The sequence below is a fragment of the Caloenas nicobarica genome, chromosome 1 (genome assembly GCF_036013445.1).
Source record: "Caloenas nicobarica isolate bCalNic1 chromosome 1, bCalNic1.hap1, whole genome shotgun sequence".
Lineage (NCBI taxonomy): Eukaryota > Metazoa > Chordata > Aves > Columbiformes > Columbidae > Caloenas > Caloenas nicobarica.
Window position 1 is genome coordinate 10527405 of NC_088245.1, and position 24132 is coordinate 10551536.

Below are 24132 nucleotides of genomic sequence, written 5' to 3' on the forward strand. Positions count from 1 at the left end.
CTAAAGAGAAGTTAAGCAGTTAGAAATGCATTGATCTTCTTCAGTTATTATCATTATTAGTAGTTCTACAGAGAAGGGAATATATAATAATTTTAAATACTATTCATAAAAGGAAGATGACTGTAATTCTTGTGGCAAAGACAGATAAGTTTTACTTACAATAACATTAATAGAAATGACTATTAAATCATTGTGGATTATGTGACACTAAAGGAATCTGTTGATTGAATTGAAATATTCCCTTTGGTTTACAGTCTAGACCCTGCCGTGTTGCAGTAGTGCATAAGAACCAGAATACAACATGGACTGGAAATGACATATATACAAAAATAAAGTGCCATTGCTGTGAATAGTGACATGCCACAAACTTGAAGCTTTTTAATACCAGGTGAAATAGATTTGAAACTGTGCACCCTATGTAAGCTTAGACTTGGATGGATTTTCAAGGTGTTATAAGTAATGCAAAACAGAAAATAATTAAGGACTTGAATCTGACTATCAGTTGTTATAATCATAGATTGTAACGAAATGAGTTAAAACCCAACAAACTTTTTTTTTTTGACTTTCTCAGTGTGTTAATTTAGATATAAACTCTTAACTGCCCCAAAATAAAACTAGAGGTGTTCTGTAAAAGAGAATGGACTTTAGTCTGGGTTCAAACTGATCGTAGAGCAGATTTGAACAAGCCTTGTTTAGCTGTCTCTTAAAAATGATCTTCTGTGAAATATTTGCTTTGATCCAAAGAATACTTGCGGTATTCCAGTGTTACTAACATTACAATTTATATGGAAGTGGAGGTTATTCACAATTTTCATGATCAGATGACCATAATATAGCTCCTTCAGTTCTGCCCCTACCTACAACTGCCACATAGGCACTTGGGAAAATTAACAATCCAGAAATAGAAGGGCTATGGAAGTACAGAATATTGTTTCTCTCTGTGGAATACCCTTAAACACACACATACTGTTTCTCTCTCAGAGGAAGACTGTGTGCCTACATTTCTGCTTTACATTTAGGATTAGATGTATTAATAGTATTGATGCTCTGTGGATTTTTTTTTTTTCTTTTAAGAAAGGGACAGAACATAGAACCAAACACCTGTGCATGGCAAATAGTTTCTCAAAATTTTAATTGGGAAATATTCTACAATATGTTGGAGTGTTTACTCATTACCCCAGAAGACTGTCTTGTCCAGTTTTTGACACAAGTAAATAATAAATTAATCTGCATAGCTAAAGATGTCAACTGCAGGGAGCCATCTGCACCAGCATTGCTGTTGCTCAGCAACTGGAATTTACTACGATGTTGGGCCACGTGATGGGAGCTGCTGTTTGCTGGGTCCAGCCTGGCTCCCACCAGACAGCTTAATCCCGTTCCAAATCCCAGCGATATCCACTCGGATGCGCTCAGTGCAGCACAGATGAACTTTGTTAACCTTTTCTTTGCTGCACTCTTTGCCATTGTTTTTTGTTAATCACTCACATGATTTAGTGTATTAAATCCAGATGCAGTTAATGAGAGCAACCAGCATTTGTTGCAGTGATGCATGATGCAGGGCACTGAGCTGTGTTTAAGTCTTTTTCCTTGTTCTATGAATGACGCAGCTTAAACACATGTGGCTGTAAAAAATAACTTTTAGATATTCTGAAATACTGGCATTTAAAAAAAAAAAAGTCGAAAGCTTATATTCACTTTTTTGCTCTATGCTTCTAATTATATAAGCTATAAAACAATAGTTTCCCAAACACTCATCGTTCATGTGCAAATATAGCTTTGTATTAGTAATTTAAGGAGAGTAGTGGAGTAGGTTTTTAAGACTGTGATAACTGCATAACACAATGCATGCAGTAATGTTTTGTAGTAGTTTTAAAACAGCATTTATAAATAGCCTTTTAAAATGGCTATTTAAAAAGTTTGCTCAAACACTGGTTTAGCACCCAGCCGCAGTGTTTGCAGCCATCACAGTGGTTTGTGGAATGGATACCTGGGGAACATGCTGCTGACCAGAACCTAGCGTCATTTTCCTGGGCAGCTTGAGTCAATGTTTCCTGATAAACTCCCTAGTTGCATTTTACATCTGATATCCGAAAGGAAGGTAAATATTTACTTAGTAGCGATAATCTATTTGCCTCAAATGAGGATCAGTTGCATACTGTGTACAATAGTTAAATGTTTGTTTCAGTGTAGTTACTTCAAGTAGCTGAGATCTTACTCACGGAAGGATGGTGTAGAAGGAAAATTTTGTCTTTATTATTGCCCAGGCTTGCTTAGAAGACCTTTCAGTTGTATGTCAACATACTAATTCATTTTTTTCTGTGAGAGAGGTTGTTATTTTTTTGTTCATAAGAGAATTTTTGAATCTAGTTTGTCTGTTACAGTATTCTACCACTCCACTTGAAGCTGCATAAAATCATGGGCTCAAGTGCTTTATTTTTCATGTTTTTCATCGTCTTGGCAGAAATATTTGTTAAGAGCCAAATCTGGTTTCCTCACACCTCTCTGAAATTGTCAGGAACCAAATAAGCTGATGTGTTTTCAGACTAGAAACTTTTTTTTGTCAATAAAGCTTTTGGGCAGTGCTGAGCAATGTCAGCAAAGTCCATTTACATATCTCTGGCAGTGTAAAGGCCCTATAAATCTTTACCTTATCTGGCGATGTAAAGGGATGTTAATATTTTATGCATATCTTAAAGTTCCTTTTTATAGTACCAAATGACTGATCTAAGTGAGAATGAGATCCATTGCCTTAGAATGTGGCTCAGTTCTGCAAAAGGACTATTAAAATGGCTTCTGAGAGCATAATTTGTATTGTGTGCCAGTGATTTTGGTATGAAATATGTTCAATCTGCAAGTAAAATTTCTTTCTCGCAGTACATCTGGAAGCTTAGAATCTAGCTGGATTCTCTTCCTCCCCTACATCATCTGCAGGAATAGAAATTGAGCATACCAATCAATGCAGTCATTCTCTGACAGTTTTCCTATTCCTTTTGATGGGTTTGCAGAGTTAAAACACATCTGAACAGTTCTGCAGGAAGGAATAGGCTCCAGATTGCCTTCAGTTGTTTTGGCTTTGTTTGGGATAAGAACTTCAGTGTAGCTTGTATTTGATATTGGAGTCACCTGTTAGATTAGGAATGCATAAAGAAAGGTGAGCCATGGAACATGGTGCTGTAACTTCCTTCAATGTAATTCTCCATGGATATTGTTACTAAAACACTGAATAAATTCATTTGGTGCTTCCAACTAATAGAGTCTTTATGAAGCTTTTTAAAGATGCTATAGTTGATGAATACATAAAACATATTTTAATTACTTGTTTGTTGTTATGAGGACATAGTTTCTACATCAGTGAGTTAGAAAGCGAAAGTAGCGCTTTCTTTGTTTAGTAGTTGAAATCTGAACAAAAATGCTGCATGGAATCTGTCAAATTTAAAGTCCTAGTCATGGCACTTAATGGCATGGGTCTCAGGATGAAGAAAATTGCTTATGATTTCTTCTAGAAATAAGACCCAGCACCACCCCTATCTATCAGTGTAAAAACAGACATCTTGGGATCCTCAACATCAAAGAAGAATCTCCTTCACAAATAGAAAAAAAGTGAAAGCTCATATGTTGCCCTGGAAAATTCTGCCTTTTAATTCTGGGTAGAGATATGAGAAATATGGAGAAAGAAACTAGAAAGTCACAGAACTGCTGTCCAAGAAGACCTCTAAGGATAGACAAACATTAGTATTTTAGGTATCTGCAGCAGCAGTAAGTTTTACTTCACTGAACATCCATATTTAACAGAAACCTTCTCCTATTAAAGTTCATGGAAAAATCTCTGTAGTTGCGGTAGAACAAACAAGTCAGTGTTTGATACAAAACCGCCTCATGTATCTCACATAATTTTGAACTCCTGCGGTTCCGGCCGCAGAACTATACTTTGTGCAGCTCTGCATTTGTTTCAAGACGATGTGTGTAAGCTATAATGACTTGGGGATTTTGGCACTTAATTCCTCCCACTAAAATGCATGGGAGTAATTTTATGTCTAAACCAGAACGATTAAAAAAATAATACAGTGAAGTAAAACTTCCTACATTTTCCATTTTGAAGTTCAACTGTAGGAGTAGCAGATTCAGTTTTAGTTTTAAAGACTTCAGTTTAATACTGCGAGTGTACGTGTGTGTATATATATATATTTGTTTTTTTAAGATAAAAAATAACAGTCGTGAGTTAAGGTTTCGTCTTCTGCAGAAGACTATGTTGAAAAGTGTAGTACAGAAGTAACTTTTGTTTGGACTCCAGCTAGGTAGTAGAGGCAAACTGGACCAGCTGCTTGTTAAAGACAAGCTGAAATGCTTATGAATGTGATTGGAATCTAGACACCTTAAAAATAAGAATTATTCAGACTACTTATTCTGTAGCCCCACCCAACCCTACGGCTACACTGGGGCCTTGAAGGTGTCATAGTGACTTAAAATTAGATTTCCTGAAGCTGAGTGAGAGCAGGTAGGCACCTGTTACTGCCATGGTTTCGTCTGGTCATCTTACTTTAGATTACAGCACTTTCGTTTAAAAAAAAATTTTAAAAAAAAAGGCAAGTGGAGGTGTCAAAAAGCAGCAGGAACAGTGTCCAAATCTCTGTAAAAGTTCTGTGGTGAGTGGGAAAAGACATTCCTCGCTTAGGCCCGTTAAAAACTCCTCAGAGGATCCTCTTTCTCCACCATAGAGAGCCCACCTCCTTACTGTAAGAAATCTTAATCACTTTGGCAAAGCCAGACAGCTGTGACAGCTGAGGTGGATGTTCAGAGCATGTGGCTTAAGTCTGGTCTTTGATTAAACTTAAAGCTTCTATAAAACCCTTAAGAATTAATCCAGAAATAGTATTAATGTGTATCTAATTAAATTAGATTACTAATATCTAAAATCAGGTGTCATAATTAAGATTTACTTATTGCAAGTAATTTTCTCTTGGACTGATGACTTGTAGGGGAACCAATCACCAAGCAAACAATATGGGCATTAAGCTGAATGTAATCTTTGCTCAGGTTGTCTGGGCAGTTGTTAACTTAATTCCTTTAATAATTCAAAGCAGAGCTTAAACACATGTTCCAGTTTTGTTTCAGTTGGTTTCGCTTTTTAACAGTCATTTGCTATACAGATTGCAAGTAGATCAGAGAATTGTTTAAACAATCTAAAAAAGTTGCACTGTAAACTGAAAACTGGGAATATAAAAGCAGCATTATAACGAATGGTAACTTGATTACTGTGAACTTACATCTGGGGTCCAAAATTGGGCATTTCTTTGTGAAGGTGTTAGCAATAGCGAGGTCATATTCCAGAGTGTGCATATACCATGTTTATCAGAATAATTGGAATAACTATGTTTTAGGGAACTGCATTCAACTGTTCTTTTAATCTTTGCTGCTGAAAAAATACAAGGCTGGCAAAGCAAACCAAAAGAGTGAATTCGTTGCCTCAGTCCCTGACATCGGAGTTCTTTCCTTCCAGTGAGCTCTGATATTACACAGACGAAAATCTTTCTTTGCATGTTGTACCTCCAGATTAATCCCATGGTGTATCGTAGAGATTTCAGACCCAAGTGAGAAACAGGATCTGGAAATCTTTTCCCTTAGGGGAAAAGATCTGTGTCTTATATTCTGTCTCCTCTTAATTGCAGTTTCCCTCTGCTGCAGTGATGCGTGCAAATGCCATAGCTGGTACCCTGTGTTTCACATGCAGGCTAAAGAACAGAAGCAGAGCTACAGATGACCTGCTTAAGCATCTACTTGCAGGTGTAGGCCCACGGGACTCTGTGCCATATTGAATGGCATTTTTGCTGCCTATAATGTTTCTACTAGTGATGGAAAATGTGGAAGGTAGCACATGCTTCTTCCCGAGCACATGTTGCTTTAGCCTATTTGATTCTTCCTCAGATTGTGAGGCTATACAAAAACAAAGGTAGGGATGACCACTTGGAATTATTGGGTTTTTCTGTCTTGTTAGAAAATATGGTTTCCCTCTCATGTAGTACTTCTTGGGAAGGAGAAAAAATGTTTTGAAATTGTGAGGGACTAAAATTGATGAGAAACAGGTAAATACATTATTTGCCTTATTCCTTCTTCTCTGTGTTGAAAAGAGGGGCCCATTGTATACATGTGTACAGTAATTACACTGGGAACTTCTTTTCATAACAAAGAAATTTTTGGAAACCTACTTATAGCTCTTCAAATACCATCAGGACTTAAGTGAAGCTCTTCACTGATTCCAAATGAAGACTTGCCCTCTGAAATTGGTTGTAAAATGTAAGTCTGGGTACTGTATGATGCCCATTAACATAGTTCTGTGCCTAATTCATTGGATACATGTATACAGCCAATACTTGTGCCCTGTAATTTAATCCATTACCAAAACCATAAGCTATATGAAGAGCTTCATAAATGTATGCCTAAAGGTAATTATGCATTTACTGTGTTTTAATTCTGATTATTGTTTTCTCTCAGCAGACTTGATGTGTCAAACTATTTTAGCAGTATTTGTCTTTATTCTGGCAAATCATCACTGTAAATGAATCACTGCTGGGTCCCATGAAATTCCAATGCATTTCTTCATTCTGCTGGGTTTTTATCCTCTAATATTCAACTGTGTTTAAACTGAATGTGAAGTCATTAGAAACATGGGCTGAGCAGTAGGTCGAATCACAGGAATGTGGAGAAGAATGAAAAAAATCAGTTGGGCATGTTAGCACCAAAGCAGTATTAGTGGTAATCTTTCTCCCTTTTTACAAAGAATTCTGAAATACTGGAACTAGCCATACAATAGAATAGCCTATTATTGTGTTGACTTTATTAACTTTGTCTTATCTTAATTATAATTACCTTTATAACTATTTTTTTTTTCTGCAGATTAAGGAATGGCTCTGTTTAAACTGCCAGATGCAAAGAGCGTTAGGTGGTGACCTAGCACCAGGTCATGGTCCTGGGCCACAGCCACCTCCACCCAAACAGAAGACACCCATTCCACCTTCAACAGCTAAACCATCTCCACAGCCACCCCCAGTTCAAAAGAAAGATGCTTCTCCAAAACCTGATCCTACGCAGCTAGCAGAATCGAAAAAAACCCTGCCACAGAAAAAGCAACCGTCCTTGCCTGGGTCTCCTCCTGTAAAATCAAAACAACCCTGCACTGAGCCTACTGAGATCTCCCAGCAAACAGACCCTGCTCCAAAGGCCAAGCTAGCCCAGGCTGAAGATAAGCAAAAACAACCCAGTGTACAGAAGCCAACGGCGGACACTGCGCCTCCCTCTGCAACACCAGGGCCGAAGCAAGACTCAGCAGGTCCCAGACCTCCGCCAACTCAACAGAAAGTGACAGATTCCCCAAAGCTGGAGCTTGCCAAGCCATCACAGGATACACATCCAGCTGGGGATAAACCAGATTCCAAACCTCTTCCACAAGTGTCTCGGCAGAAGTCGGATCCCAAGCTTGTGTCTCAGCCTGGGGCTAGAGCAGATGCTAAAACTCAAAAGCCTGTCGAGCCAACACAAACAAAAGATGATCCTAAGAAGTTAGAAACAAAACCAGCTTCAAAACCTGATACCAAACCAGCTCCCAAGGGCCCACAAGCAGGGGCAGGTCCCAAGCCAGCACCAGCACAGCTGGCACCTCAACCCCAGCCACCTCAGAAAACCCCTGAGCAACCAAGGCGTTTCAGCCTTAATCTGGGAGGCATCACTGATGCCCCTAAACCTCAGCCTACAACACCACAAGAAACAGTTACCGGGAAACTCTTTGGGTTTGGAGCTTCAATCTTCAGCCAGGCCTCAAATTTAATTTCCACAGCGGGTCAGCCGGGGTCTCAGACGTCAGGCCCCGCTCCGCCGGCTCCTGCAGCCAAGCAGCCCCAGCCTTCAGCACAGCCCCCAGCCTCCCAGGCAGCCCCCAAAGAGGCTGCTCAGGCTCAGCCTCCTCCAAAAGCTGTTCCTGTAAAGAAAGAAGCCAAGCCTCTTGTGACTGAAAAGTCAGAGACGTCAAAAGCAGATAGTGTTTCAGTGACTAAAGGATCTGATTTAGAAAAGAAACCTGGTTTGGCTAAAGACAGCAAGCCTCAGGCTGCTGAAGCTAAGAAACCTGCTGGGCTGTCGGAACCGGAGAAAGCCAGCCAGCCTGAAGTGTCTTGTCCCCTTTGTAAAACTGGACTAAATATTGGTTCTAAGGATCCTCCCAACTTTAATACGTGTACAGAGTGCAAGAAGGTTGTGTGCAATCTCTGTGGATTTAACCCAATGCCGCACATAGCTGAGGTAAGGCGATGGAGTCGGTATTTACCCTGTATTCTTACCTACAGGCTCCCTGTGCTGTGGAGACCACTCTGTACCTATTTTTAGCTATTGAATTGTTGAGAAATATTTGAATGTTTCATCATCTGGGGGCTTTTAAAATTAGATATGTGTTGTATGAAACTTAGCCAGTAGTCAGAAAGTATTTCCAGTGAATTTTCTGCAGAAGAAGGGAGTCTGGTATGGCTGGTTGCTAGGTTTTTGAGGCATAAGCAGATAGTTAATTATGGTTATGAACTATTTTGAAATTGGTGCTACTATGATACAGAAAACTACTGTATATTCAGTCTGTCATGGGATAAAGTTCTTTTTCATATGCTTCAGTATTGTATGTTAACACGTGTTTAATCAATGCCCCTGATTCAGACAATTATTGAATGAAGGAATGTGTTAATGCTTAGTTATTCCCTTTCTTTCCTGTTTGATACATCCTCGGATTTATTCCATTAATCTCATTTTGGCTCTGGAGTCCTTGCACATGCCAATGTATTCATTAGGAAGGTTGAAGTTTGAGTGCTACCTATGTGGTGAAATATGTAGTTTTTTGTTGTAAATAATGTAAGGTTCACAAAGTCACTTCATTAAGTAGTGTGAGTTCAAAAGTTCCTTCTCTATGATTGCCCAAGACAGATCCAGTTGGGCCAACTTACGTTTAAAAGAATTAAGCAACTTATTTTCAACAGTTCCTCACATTCCATGTTTTTACCCTCCTTCCTTTCTTTCTTGTGTGTTGTTTTTTTTTTTTTTTTTGGCAAGGGAATTGGTAACTTTATACTAGTTAATAGAAAGGTGGAGACATACCGTACTTGCCATATTGATTTGGCAAGTTCAACTCAAAAGGAGGAGACCACCTAAAAATACTTGTAATTTAAATGTAAGTTGGTCAGTGTAGCACATGAGGAAAGCGGCTGTTAATGTTGTGTCTTTGAAATCTGAATTAATAAATTAGAAATGGCTCCCTGTGTTAAAGGGTATAACATCTCTGCCATAAGGTGAGAAATGTTGAGAGAGATAGCAAGCTGAAGGGAAAATATTGCTTATGTTGTCTGCATATGCTTTTTTTTCTTGTGGATTATTTTTTGAAATATACTATCGTTTGAAAGGTATTTGTCTTATTATACCAAGGACATTTTATCTAACTCGCGAATATGTTGTTTACTGTCTTTGCGGTCATTTAGGTCAGAAAGAAAGGTCTGAAAACACAAGAAGAGTGATCAGTGGTTGGAAGCCAGGATTCATTTTACTTTTAATGCTGCTTATGTGCTGAATTCCGTCACACACGTGTTCTTTTATCACTGTCCAAGCCCCTGCCCCGTACAAACACACACACACAAACATATGTGTGTATACACATGCACATACACACATGCTTATTTAGGTTTTAAATGTAAGATATGCATATTACTTTCTCCAGAGTCACTCTATTATGCATACACAGAATACCAAGGAAACAAGATGTGTCAGTGCTGGTGAAACTCTGCTACAATGACAGCTACTGGTGCACGAATTGACTTCTTCAGAGTTGACTTAGGTGTCATGGTGCGGCACGGCCTTGTGGTGTGCAGATTTATACTCTGCATTTCTTCTGTTTAAGATGAGAAGGCTGGTATTCTGTTTCTTTTTCCCATTGCTGTTATTGCTAGAAGATTCCGTTTCCACTCTTTGGCATATGCAGAGCTTGAAATACTATTGATTTTCTGTAGTCTGACTTCCACATGACTTTCTTTGCCTCTTTTTAGCTCCTTCTTGCATTTTCTCCTTCCTTATACTACACATTTCCATATCTGTCCACAGTTTTCCATCTTATCCTTTTTGTTTCCAATCATTTTTGCCAAAAATTGGCAAACTGCTTTTCCTTGACAACAGGAGGTAGTTTGTTTGGCTGAGGACAAACTGACTTTCCTTTTCATGAAGATGGGAGACAGAAGAGGGAGCTCATCCTCTCCTTCCCAAATGGTCTGTGTAAATATCGTATTTAACCTCGGATAGTGATTCTGTCCCTGTGTGCACTGTATATAGTGTATACCTGTTACATGACAGACATGATGATGAGCAAATAGTTTATGCTCACTACGATATTCTGTTCCTCCACCAAACTTTTTCTAATGTGTTGAATACAGTCTTGGAGGTTTTATTTACTTGTTATTTCTTCTAAGGGTTAGGAAGGAGAAATAGAAATTCTTTTAAAATTGGTATTTCTTGTAGTTTTTCTACCTAATTCTTTTATTCTTATGTTCTGCATTCAAATAAAAAAATATAATTCCAGAAGGCAATATTCCCTCCTGACTCCAGAAAGTGTTTTGGCTGAACAAATGTAACAGTTATTTTACAGTTTTGCTTTGGGGCTGCAGCTATATCACAGTAATTCTAAGAGTCACGTATGTGTTATCTATATGTTGTTGCCTCAGTAGTGGCTGAAAATGAGTTTTATTGACCAAGTGACAGCTGAAACCTTGTTGCCAGCAAAGCTTGTATTCAGCTGTGTGGTAAGAATCAGTCCCACGGAGCAGGGAAACAAATGTTTAATTGATGAATACAGAGGAGCATCTAAACTCTGTGGGCACTTCTAATTTCAGATCATTCAGCAGGGAATGTCTTCCAGGCAACGTGCTGCCGTACTGCAGACATGGCTGAGGGTGCTTTTAAGGGAAGAAGCAGCTTTCTTACGTGTCAGCTGTTTGTTCTTGCCTGTATGTGACAGAAATAACTTCCAAAAAAGTCTTTAAGCTGCTGCAAACATTCAGTCCTCTAATAACCTCTCTTCAGCAGGAAATAAGAGAGCTATACTTTTACCCAGTCTAAATCAACAATATGCTATTTCCTTCACTGAAATTATTCTGATTTCTGCAGGCTGAGAATTAGGCTAGAATACTTTTTCCTAAAATAGGCTGATTTGTTCTTTTTCTCCTGGATTTGTTGATCCAACAGTCAAATAGTTGTTTATTCAAATGGCAATTTATCCATGAAGCAAACAGCCAGAAATTATTAAATAAATGACACTTGATAGATTTCAAAGACCCACAGGACCATGTGTGCCTTAGTGCATTAGCAGACTCCTTATTCTGCCATTTGCTCAACAGGGAGGAGCACTGTTTACCAGCTCTGTAATTAGCTTTCCGGCTCAGGTAGGTGGAAGCAGCTCTATTTTTAGTAACAGAGCACAAGATCGCAACTGCCGAAGCCAGAAATGAAGTGTGTGGCAACGACCATTTTGTGCATTTAAACTCAGTGAAGCTGCTCAGAATATTGAACAGGAGTGGAGATGGTTGCCTATAACGTAATTAAGTATGTTGAGGCAGCAGGGTCAGGAATATAGAACCTGTGATGAATTAATGTAGTAGTAGTAAAATAAAAAAAAAAAGAAGATTTAAAAACTAAGATATCCAAATTTGTAGAATCTGTATGGGCAACAAGAAAGAATAACAGCTTAGTAGAGTCACACATGAACAGAAAGAGCTCAAAATGTAATGTGTGTATATGTGAGTGTGCTAATGGATCTAATCTAATAGAACTGCCAAGGGAACAAGAGAGGCACTTCTTAAGTCTTCTGATAGCTATAAAATTATCTGGAAAGGTACTTGGAAGTAAAAAATGTTCCATGTGTAAAATAAATTATAGAGGCTACAGAAAGGAGAGAATTGTTGTTGAATGAAGGAAAAGGACAGGGAGGGCTGGGGAAGGGCAAAAAAGATGGCACATCTCAGACTATCTAAGGAATTCTTGTTTGAAAAAAAGATGTAATCTGTTAGATGTGATCAGAATAGATAATAAAATTCACAGAGAGCGATGTTTCTTAATATGTTTATTACAGAAAGTATTGTCTGTATGAAATTGTTTGACGTGGGTGGGTATGATAGCAGGATTCTATAAGCAGGAGTCTATGTACAATGACCTTGATGGTTCCTGCCCAACACATATTCTTTTATCATAGAACTTCTTGAAAAATAGATGTATAACCCGCCAAAAGAATTTATATGCTTTTCTGATAACTGTTTTTCCCAATGTTACTTATTGGACTGAACAAAAGAAATATTTTGTTTTCTTCTCCCCACATACTATGGAGAGAGAGAAAAGCAAAAAAGATAAACTAATTTTCTAAGTAAGCACAGTGCTATCTTTAAACTCAATGGTATAACCAAGTTTAAAAAAGGTGCCCTGCTCTTCCAATAAGAACTTCTAGAAGTAACAGTAAACAATTAACTTTTTGGAACTGATATGAACTTCTCTGGAGTTGAGGGGAGCTCTCTCATCATAGCGTGTTGTCATATACCTGAATACACCTTGGGTTCTTGTACCTCCTCCTGAAATCCTGCAGAAAGGGTACTGGCACAGGTGTGTCTTCAATGTAAACAATTCTGGCAGTTTCTATTTTTCCAAACTTTCACTGGTACCTAATTGTAAATGGAGTGAGGCCCTCAGCAGGTGTGACCCATTATTCGGGCTTTAGTAATAGGCTTAAAAAAATAATTAAAAAAACTGCAAACCTATCTAAAGTGAAATGAGCCCTGCTATTAAATGCCCAAATGTGGTTTGGACTTCTCAAAGCAAGTGTGCAGGAACATTGTAAAGTAATGAGCCATCTATGGTTCTAATGAAAAGCCCTAAAATGGTGTAGTGCATCACCTGAGGTGACATCTATTGCCTCCCTTTAATTTATTAACAACTCTGCACTATCGGGTTTTTCCTGTTTGAGAAAGTTCAGATCATTCTGCAAGTTGGCAGGTTTAACTCCTATTAGAAGTTCCCATCTCCTCTGCTGTGTTTGGTGATGAGTTGTTTTGGAAACAGATGGTGTCTGGGAAACACAGTGAAGAAGAATTTGCACTTAAGATACAAAAATAACCACTCCTTTCAGTTGCATATGTTACCTTCTCAATTTTGATTGTAAGAAAGTGAATGCTATTATTCTTTAAAAGCAGTAGCCAAATAATACAGAACATAATAGGCTAACACAATATATTCACTAAAGTTTATGGAAGTTTTATCCATTAAATGATAAGTCTTTATAACTGAGAAAATGTTAAAACTACTGCTAATTATTATTTTGAAAGATAAAATCTAGCATTAAAAAAGAGTGCATGTTAAATGATTAAGAACCCCCCTGTATTTCTTGACTGTCAGAATGAAATTAATTCCAAATGAGGTATCCTACTTCTCCTGTTTAACTAACTCAATATGTATAATAGCAACAACATTAAGATGGAAATATTTTAATTGCAGAATGACTCACCTCTTCTATTTTTTTTTTCCTGTAAAACACACATACTATATATACAGAAAGGAAGAGCTAATATGGAATGACTCTTTAGATGATTTAATCAAAATTGAACATGGAAAAATATTTAAAAAAAAAATAGTGCCTGAATTCACCTTTGAAGTAAGGCTGGAGAGCTTAAGCTTCATCAGCAAAGTCAGGCTCCTGGCATTCATATGTGCAGAGGTATTTAAATGCTTAAAGACGGAGACTTGAGTTGCCCATGAGAATTATGTGTTAGGAGCTTCTGTCCTTCCCTGATGCCTTGGCTGAAGCGGTGTTCCAAATGACCCCACTTCGACCTGATGATTCTCCAAAGGCCTGAACACTTGTCTTTTGCACGAGGCTTAATCCATTCCTTTTGAGCAGTGTCTAGGTTCTGTTTAAATTCCTTTACGTTCCACACATTCCACCCCTTTTGGAATCTGATTTTGACCTGTTCTTGAGAATAGTTGACCCAGAAGCAGTACTGTTTGGCTACAGCTACTTTATTTAGTAATAACAATAATAATAAAGCCTGCTCATGGTCAGGTACAATGTGGTGGTGGTTTGAGTTTATTTGTTCTCCAACACTATCATATGCAAAATATAGATCTGCAAATAGACATGTGACTTCAGGACTCCCATCCTCAGCTCAGGGCTGTTACTGGGGTGCTACAGCCAAGCTTCTTGTCTCTTGGTCTCCTCCAAGACCCTCTGAGTTTGCACTCTTTGAGTTGCAACAGAAGAAGTGAAGCCAAGAATAAGCCACTGCATCCAGATAAGCAAATGTCCTGTGATGGTTTTGTTTGAATTCCTTGTCACTGCAGGGAGAAATGAAAACATCCTTACTTTCTCACAAGTTCCTCTGAACAGATGTCTTGCATTTCAGTACAGCTACTTGCTCCAAGTCAAGTTATACACTAATGCAGTTTCATTTTTGATGGTTACTTCTGAATGTGATGATCTCGGGACATTATTTGAAAGCAAAGCTGCTTAGATCCCCAGGGTTACTAGTCAAGGCATTAACTACAAGACTGCATTCTTAGTAATTTTTCTTTCCGGTAGTTATAACCATAAAATAAGGGATATTTATTTTTTTCCACTGGAATTAAATTTGAGGAGTGAAAAAGATTGGTATCATTGCTCAAAGTAATAATGTGACCTTCAGAAGCACTATTACCATGATTAATTGCCTGCTGTTTGTATTCTTGATTCAGACCTCTAAAAGGTTCCGAATTACCTCTCAGAATGAAGAACTCCAAGGATGGATAAATATTGTTGAAACAAACACTGAGATATAGACATAAAGCTATGCAAAGCCAGATGGCTCTTATTAACGTTGGTAATGGACACTGCTGGTGTGAAACCCAAAGGGAGGTTTGCTGCAGCGCTGCTGCTGACACACAGCTCCTGTCTAGCCGGCTATTGTCCTCATCCCGTTGGAATTCATATGCAATGCCTTCTTTACCTATATACATTTATTCCACCTCTATATGTCTTTGCACCTTTGAAACATGAAATTCTTGGGTGAATGATTAGCGCAGATCTTTCAGAGTTGATTATTGTATGTGGTTTACTTTTTTCCCTGTGGCGTTAGGAAATAGGACAGTTCATAGACTAGTGTATTAGTGAGGGTCAAGCTGGAGTCACAAATCTAAAACAGATAATCAAGAAAATTACTGTTCTGGCCTTGAGCCAGGTAACTTTCTTCTCCGTTGTTTCATTAGAAATTGAGTTGCTGTCCTATTATTAAAAAAGGAAGAAGTCTTCTGAAAGCTAAGCTGATATTTAATTGCATCTAAGTTTAAAATTGTCTAGTGAACTTTATAATGATATTTTAAAGATACTTTATTGGGATAAAGATATTTTTAATTTACATTACAGAATAATACATTTTTGTTCAAGTTTTATTGAGAAGCAAAAAAACTTAGAGACTATTGGTGTGAGACTTAGTTAATTTCAAGATAAGAACCAATGAGTCTAAACCATTTTGACTCACTTCCATTTTTTTGAAGCAGACAAAATCTAATGGATGTTAAGTGCCTCAATATTTTTTCAGTGCCTCAATATTTTTTCAGTGCCCAGCTGAGGTACCACAGTAGGACATTACTTACTATCTGAACACATTAATGATATGTGCAGACAGTGTCAAAACTTCTGTGGTCATTAAAATATAAAGCATTTACTTTTTTTTGTCCAAACCCTTACATGGTTTTGGTCTTCTGATAGATTTGCTATATGGGGAGCCTCAAATGATTTTTTTTTTTCTATTCCAGCAATATGAAGAGCGAGTTTTCTTTCTAGCAACAAATGCTGTAACAGCGTTTTTTAAATGTATCTTAGGATTTTATATATCTGAAAACACAATATTTTTCAGTGGATATTTGTTAATTTAATAGATTACTAGGACAGATAGGTATCTTAGTATTTAATCAGATTCTGAAAAGACAGTATACTGTAAATTTAAAAATTTGCATGCATTTGGTGATCTTATTTCTTGCAGAATGAAACTGTTAATATTGTTACAGCAGTTAGTAAGTTCCAATTACTGCAGATGTTTAAAATTTAATTTCATGCTTGTGCTGACCGAAAGGCTAATGTTCACCACATCATGACAGTACTTTAGTAAAGGTCAAGACTTTGTACAAAGTAGGTCCAGAAATCACTTGTTTGCCACTGCTGTGTGGTGATTTTAAACTTAATGGGATTGCACAAGTGTAATCAAGGGCTTTTCCAATTAATTTGCACTGCTTGCACGAAGTAAAAATAATTAATTAAACCTTAAAATGTAAAGAAAGAGAAGAAATGAGCAAGATGGGGCTCTTTTCTGATTTCTCTTTTGTAGGCTATACAATAGTACTTCTCACTGAGTGATGGAAAGAATGTGTCATTTAAAGTGACAGTGGCCAGTAATTATTTTTAATATCTCTGAAATGCATGCGGTTCAGTGGACCAGAATGAGAACAAAGCTGGCTTTAGATTTAATATTATTTATGTTTTAAATTGATTTTTCCAGTATTACTAAGAGGAAAGGTGGAAGCTGAGGGGAACCTAAGCCATTATGGAGGAAAGAAGATTAGATTCAAACCAGTAAGCTGTTTGAGGTGCTGTCTAGTAGCATTGGAAGCAGGAGGTCGTACGCTGATGCTGAACAGGGGGATTAGCTGCCTCTAAACCGTTCTGACTGAATTTTGTACAAAATGCTGTTGAGTCGGGGGAAAAAATAATATATTTTTGCAGTCACTAGAAGAAAACTTAAGAGCTGCTAGGCTATATCAGACCAGAACACTCGCTGAGAAGAATGATGAGGTATGCTAGTTTTCCATCTGTGTTTTGGAGATTAATGAAATTACTCAGACAGTGAGGTAACCTAGGCTTCTAAGGACAAGACTTGAAAGACCATATGGTAGTCTTCTGTTTTAGTATTTCTAGGTTAGTAATCTTTTGGGTTGGTGTGTGTGGTGTTTTTTTTTTTTTGTTTGCCTTTTTTTTTTTTTTTTCCCTTAGCAAACAGCCCTTATGCTGGAAATGGTCTGGTTGTCATGTACAGAGATTGGAAATTGAGCATAAGAAACGTTGTCCTTAAATATTATTTTAATTAATGTACCTACTTTTTTTTCTGAGACTTGTGTCCTAGCAGTTACCTGAATAATTGAGCTAAAATCCCTAACTGTATTTATACTCTTTCAAAATTTTTGAGATTTCTGAACATTTTCCTGACCTAGTAAAAAGTATATTGTTGTGATTTTGTTTGTTGTTTTGTTTTACAACGGTATTCACTCATAATTGCACACATTTGCAAGTGCAGGAGTTTGTTGAAAATGATGCCATAACTCTGATACAAATGTCTGAATTATTTGAAGTGTCACTTCAGTAATTGACCTTAAGTTTTGTATCCTCTCTTTTATATAAGAAGAAAACATAAAGATACATATTTCTTTCTGAATGCTGACTAATTCATAACTACTGTCTTCAAGATACTATAGTAATAGATAGTAACTATCTCTGTACATTTAGAGCCCAATGCTAAGTCCTTTACTGTCTGGAAAAGCTGTCCCATACACCTGTTCCTATTCCCTGCCCTCCCCACTCCTCCCCCAAACCAACACATCAAACCTTACATTTCTATATATCAGTAATATTTTCCCACTGAAATTCAACTGGAATTTTCACCGAAACATTGAGCTCTGACATATTACATAAAAGGCAACCTGAACACACAACCAACTTCAGATGCTCTCTTCTCACTATTAAATTGTAATAGGAAAAAAAGGAATATTTGAAATACTTGAGATTTCCTAAATGGCATTGTATTGAAATATGCACTAAATATCTTGTTTGATCAAAAAATCTATTTTACTCTGAAACTTGGCCAAAACAGTAAAATTTCAACATGCTCTTCTTTCTGACTGGCATTTTTAGTGTCTTGTAATAGAGTTGTTTTCCACTTTTTTTTTTTTTCAGCCAGAACTGGATGTCGGATTAAAGTTCTGGCGCTATCTCTAAAAGTATTTGCATTTTTGTAATGTTTAATTTTAACTACAGAAAGGCAAGAATTCTGATGAAATCAAAGTATTCGTTTAGTGGGGTTTTTTTAAAATTCAATTTTGAATCTATTTAAAGTGCTTCAAGGTCGGTGTCATGGTATGACATCAGTAAGACTGAAAGTGTAGGCTTTGTACTCATTACAGAACAAGTAAAACAGAACTACTTCTTTCGCAGGCTTCTGTGCATACACCTTTGTGCTGACCTACAATGTGCTTCTGTTTTGTCCTGAACCGTGTCTGAGCCAAGAACACTTGTATAGTGCTGTGTAGTGAATTTTTAAAGTCATGTGCCCAGTATAGCTGGGACTGAATTACACTGTTATCTCAGACCTCTAAAGAGAAAGAGCGCTGCCATTTTTCTTCTATATCACCTATCAGCAGAAGGATCTCCCGGTCAAAACATAATCTCTCATTTGATTTGGCATCGTTTTAAGTATTTCAGCTGTGCTGCTTTTTTCTCCAAACCTGTAAGGATTGTGTTAGTGCTCTGTCATCCTTCAAATGTCAAATCTCGTCAGTGCTTGATCATGAGGCGTAATGCACAGTGAAGCTAAAGAAACTTTTGTTTGAATCCATAATGCTTTGTAATTAGTTACAGTCATAATTGGAAGCTTCAGTGAAATTCATGCTCTCACCTGCCTCTCCTTTCTTCTATATGCTACTGGTAACAGGAATTGAGAACAGTTCAGTTTTAACACATGGTGAATTGGCTTGTTCCAGGTGTTGGTCTCAGGCATGAGGCACTCACTCTGGTGATTTCCTTGGACACATTTGAATTTGTTCCCGGTTGACTTTCCAGGACGAAATGCCGATACATTTGATGTTGTAACTGCCTTTAGTATCTGTATGGGACAAGGTAAAGCTCCCTCCACCTATCAGTCACAGAGTAGATCATCTAGACCAACTCCCTGACCAAAGCAGGGTCAATTGGAGCACGTTTCTCAAGGCCAGTCAGATTTTGAGTGTTTCTGAAGAATGCGACTCCAGAGCCTTTTTGACTGCCTTTTTTTTTAGTGTTTTCTTAAGTTGAAATGGAGTGTCTGGTATTTGAATTTATGCCCATTTGAATTTTTTGTCAAATGACACTGAGAAGACTCTGGCTTCATCTTCTTTTCACTCTCCCATCAGCTATTTACACACACTGAAATCTCCCTGAGCCTCCTTTTCTCCAGGCTTCTTTCCTCCAGTTCCTGTTCTATCAGAGAGAGAGAAATCGAGGTGTCCTTGCAATGGCACATCGAGTTCCTCTGCACAGGTTCCTCTCTTCATCCATTAGAATCTTATTTATATAACTCCTTTAATAAAAAGGAAAAGGAATGCCAGTGCTGACACTGTTTTAAGGAGGTCATACTTTGAATTTCTAAGTACAAAATATGTACTTGCTGATAAAGTAGGGTCACGTACTAGTTGTTGGAAACTAGTCATTTCCCTGGTGTGCCTTCTAAGTCCTTTCACATTTTTGAACATACCTTTCTTGTACAGTTTCTGTTCAGATAAAAATATTTATTTCTGTTGACAGATCTCATCTGCTGGTTCCTTGGCATCGCTTAATTCTCTGCACTTGAGTTTGAGTCTGTTGGACTGAATCTGTCTGAGAAGAGATACATCTTGAATTTCGCTTTCAAAACACTACTACTGCTATAATATCATTGTCTTCTCTCCACCTTTTATTTTCAGCCATTCTAAAGCAGTTATTCTTATTGCCTGTTTTCCACTTGATAGTAAAGTTAAACGTGTGAACATCTCATTTAATTATGAAAAAGATCTATTTTTAAAAAACCTTTGAGAAATGAAACTAGACAAGTGAAAAGAAGGAGGTGCTGGCAGAAAGATGATTATTTGCAAATTAGTGTAATAAAAAGTAATAAGATCAGTTGTTAACATAAGTATATTTCCTTGCACTTATATTCTTCTTGTCTCCTGAAGGTCCCAAACCTGAAGCCAGTGCTTCAGTGTGGTAGAATATCGTAGATGGAATTATTTTTATGAAAGTATTAAGAAGGGGTTTTCAATTACCTATGTCATGATTTAGTTTGGGGCTTCAGTCTCTATGGTATCTATTCTTAGCATCGTAAAAAAAAAAATGGATGTATACAGAAATTCAAATGCATAGATTGATATTGTATATTACTGCCTTATGCATCTGCAGATGGTGTGTATTTTTTGCATATTCTCTTTTAAAGGTCGTCTTTTATGGTGGTTAGAATACATTGCAGACTCTTGTGTTTGATAGGGTAGATGTAGGGGAGTGCAAAGATTCATTGCAGATTGAAAGATTTATATCTATGTTTTATAAGACATTTAGTTTCAAATGAAGGTGCTAAATCATTACCTTACCTTATAGCTAGTTCTTTTTAATTTTGGTAAAATTGTTTCTTTGGTCAGTCAAAAAGGCCAGGAGTCTGATCAATTAAATGCTTGGATGCTGAATGTTGAAGCCTTTATATATGAGCAGAATAAAATCAAAGACCTTGCAGTGTGTAAAAGGAAAGATACAGGAGGTTCATTTGTAAAAGGTTTTGATTCAGACCCCCAATGAGCACTCTAATATAATTTCAAGTGAGGAAAGTGAAAGCTATGTATGTTTGAATTATGCATGACCTACAATGATAAACATAGAAAGACATGCAGATTGTCAGTCACAGGAGTGGATTTCAATGATCAGTCACAAATGGATCAATTAAATTAATCAGGCTTTTTCCATGAGGCCGATGGAGTTTATAGGTTACAAAGTTCCTGCAGTCAGGTCTTGAGGACAATCTTTCCCTGTGCTATTCAGTTTTTACAAGTCCTCCTTCCTACAAGGAGCTACTAAAAGGGAAAGGTCAGTCCGTAGGTGCTACATGGAGGGTGCTCACCTGGAAAACACTTGTCTTAACTTTTGCAGTGGTCTTCAGTCTTCATTACAGGTGAAAAAGTCATGGCACCAACAGCATCTAAACTGGACACGAGTTTAAGTTATTATGAGACATGTAAGAAAGGAAAGGGAAGGCACAGAGCAAGTAATTTCTTCTCCATTTGTTGGCCCATGAGAAGGTGATGCACTGTGCATGCAGGAGTCCCACAGCACCTAGTCCTGTGACAGGCTGTCACCACAGGCCTATCAAGGCTGTTGAAATAATTTGGAAGGAGTTAGGGACAATTTTGTTTTGGCAAGACATTTGAGAGTGTGATATGAGTAATATGGTTTATTGTAGAGATTCCTTGTGTGACTGCAAGTGATAGAACTTCCATAGACAGATTATTAGTGACAAGAAATAGGATTGTGTTACCTAATTAAGAGTGAAAATGGATTAGATTTCTGTGACCTCTAGAGTCATGTATTTTCTTCACCTAGTTCTGATTGATCAGGGATTTTTATTGCTAAGCCCCTTTCTAAATCTAAGACCCTTTTGGAGAAATTAAAGCTTCAAACTAGGAAAAAAAAGGATGATTACAAAATACTATAAGATAAACTCTGTTAGTCAGTTGAACTGTGGCAAAAGAGCAAGAAATTACTAGACATCACTGCCAGAAAAAAAATATCCTTTGTGATGCAGCTGAAGCTCCTCAGGCTCTTAAAAATATATTCCTCATGTCTATTTGAGAGGCAGCTGAAGTAAATTTTGAAAGTCTCAATGATGTCTTTTAGAAGAAAGGAGTCTCAAAATTAATCACATAGGCAATACAGGTGTCATTTTCCTTGATTTACTTCTCAGGAGTTGCTGGAAGTGATTCTGATTTCAGAAAGGCTAGCACTGGTCAATCAGCACCATGTAGTGACTGTTCAAATCAAGAGAAATATGTTTCTTCTTTTTAGTAGACAGTACTGTCTGACAGGATGTGACTGAAACAACCAGCCTTGGGAGCAAACACAAGCAGAACTAAATACTGGTTTAAGCACTTGCATTCTGTCTTCGGGGATGTACTTTCATAGTGGCTTTTAGGATCTCAGAGCTTCATCCTCTAAACTGATTAGAAAGTGAAATAAATTGGCTCTTGTTAGTAGTTATTTCCAGATATGTTCAAAGGTACGGCACTAGAACCCTGAACATTACATTCCCAAAATTACAACAATTTTCAGGCAATTTTGGAAACTAACAGTTCAAACCTTAGTCTTGCAAGTAATAAACTTTCTCATGAGTAATCTGATCTGCTTCAGCCTTCTACTCATGGGTAGAGTGTTGCTATGTTTCACTCCTTTGAAGGAGTGACTTATCCTATAAGGAGCTCAGTCAGCTTGATTGAGCTATTCAAAAAGAAAGAGAAAGCTCATTAGGAATGTAGGTGACAAATTTCTTTCTTCCTGAGTAAAGACCATTATGATGAATGAAATCTTCTAGGAAGGTGACTAACATGGTACAATCACTTGAAGTGATGCATGCTGTTTTTTTCATGGTACTGCTCTGTTTCTGTGTGTGATGATTTAGTGCATTGATGGAGAACTTTTGAAAATATGTAATTTGTTTATGATTAGAGACTTAAGTCACACACCCATAGTGGCTAAAGTTAAAAAAAAAAAAATGTATATATAAAATAGGAACTTTTGGATGATTGCTTGGTACTTTTTAGATCTTGTTTCAAGCTTTCCTAAATGTGTGATTAAGTTTTTATTTTATTTAGTGGGATGGGAAGTTATATTTGAAGACATCAAAGCATGTTTCTTATAAGCCAATACATTAAAGATGTTTTTAGTCTAGACATATGATTGCAAGGAGGAGAAAAAAAAAGTAGAACTTGGAGGAATGGCATCTTGAAGAAATAGTACTATTATGAAGGCATAAATTTTGAAGTAGCACTTGACCTATGGCTCCATGGATTGCTGAATCTGAATAGATCAACAAGATGTCCAAGAGTCTGAGTCAGTCCTAATGTACCTTTATCATGTTTGTTTCCATTTGTATTAGTGGCGATGCTGCTGAAGCCTTTGCTGTCAATTACTGTCAGCAGTCAACATGACCGGGCTTTTCAACAAGGGAGCTGGTGGTGACATCAAGACAGTGACCTCATTGATGAGGTGTGCAGTCCTACAGTACCTGACTGGGATAAGCAGAGCAGGTTTGGTGACAATAACAAAGGTCAGCCAACAGTCTGTTTGGTGACTGCCACTGAAGTCTGTAGTCCTAAGACAGATTTGAGGTTGAGATGAGGTCAAGTCAGTAAGGCAGGATCAACATCAACAAGGTACAACCAAAGCACAGCGTATCTACAGCACAGCAGAAGCTTCAGTGCAGCAACCAAGCCAATGAGTGGAGGCTATGTGGGTAGAAGCCCCAGTTGGAGCTTCTCACAGCAGTTTTCCCACAGCTTAGGGTTTATTGTAAATATCTCATCCAGGGGTTATACAGCCCTTTCCCTGTGGGCAGGGGAAGAGGAGGTTTACAGGGAAAGGTGGTTGGAGACTGGGCAGGGCAACTGGAGCCTGTTGGTGTGCTCAGGGTCCTGACGCTTCCAGCTAGTGTGAACGACAGTTGGGGACATCAGAAGGGGATGTGAACAAAAAGGGGCCAAAAGGGATGGGAGACTGTTCTTTGATCTGATCTTCCTGCGGTGTGACCCTTAACGTGTGCATTGTACCAGGCATTGCTAATGGCGGAACTTTAGCTTCCTTATTCCTCTAAGTAAATCCATACCAAAAATTGTTCCTAGAGCTGGCTGGTCTTTTCCTGATGAAATAAAGTGTGTACTTTCATGGTTGTGATGTTTCAATTTTTTTCTTTTTTTATTTTTGAGTGAGAAGAGTTGTGTTTGGAAACCGATATTTTAAACCTAATGGGTGGAGCTCATATGACTGTGCGTATATGATGTGGACAGCTGCAGGTGGTCAAGTTCATGGAGATTAACTTTACTTGATAGTGAGCTAGTCAATATAGTTAATGAAGTGATGTGATTCATCTACATTTGGCCATATGAATTATTGACTAAACTCCATTGACATTATTGACTAAATCTCCACTGACTCTAGTGGGATCTTAGACAACTAGCTCTAATGCAGACCCGTAAATTGCGGACATAGAATTATTGAGGTTATAAGGGATGTCGGCA

General features: G+C 37.7%; 1 protein-coding gene across 2 annotated transcripts in view; it reads left to right on the forward strand.

Annotated features, from left to right (window-relative positions):
• Window positions 1-24132, forward strand: part of PCLO (piccolo presynaptic cytomatrix protein) — a 353249-nt gene that overhangs the window by 11950 nt on the left and 317167 nt on the right. For both annotated transcript variants that reach the window (XM_065648563.1, XM_065648554.1), the window contains exon 3: window positions 6892-8289. In XM_065648563.1, the coding sequence (XP_065504635.1) occupies window positions 6892-8289 (1398 nt within the window). The remainder of the gene's footprint in view (window positions 1-6891; window positions 8290-24132) is intronic.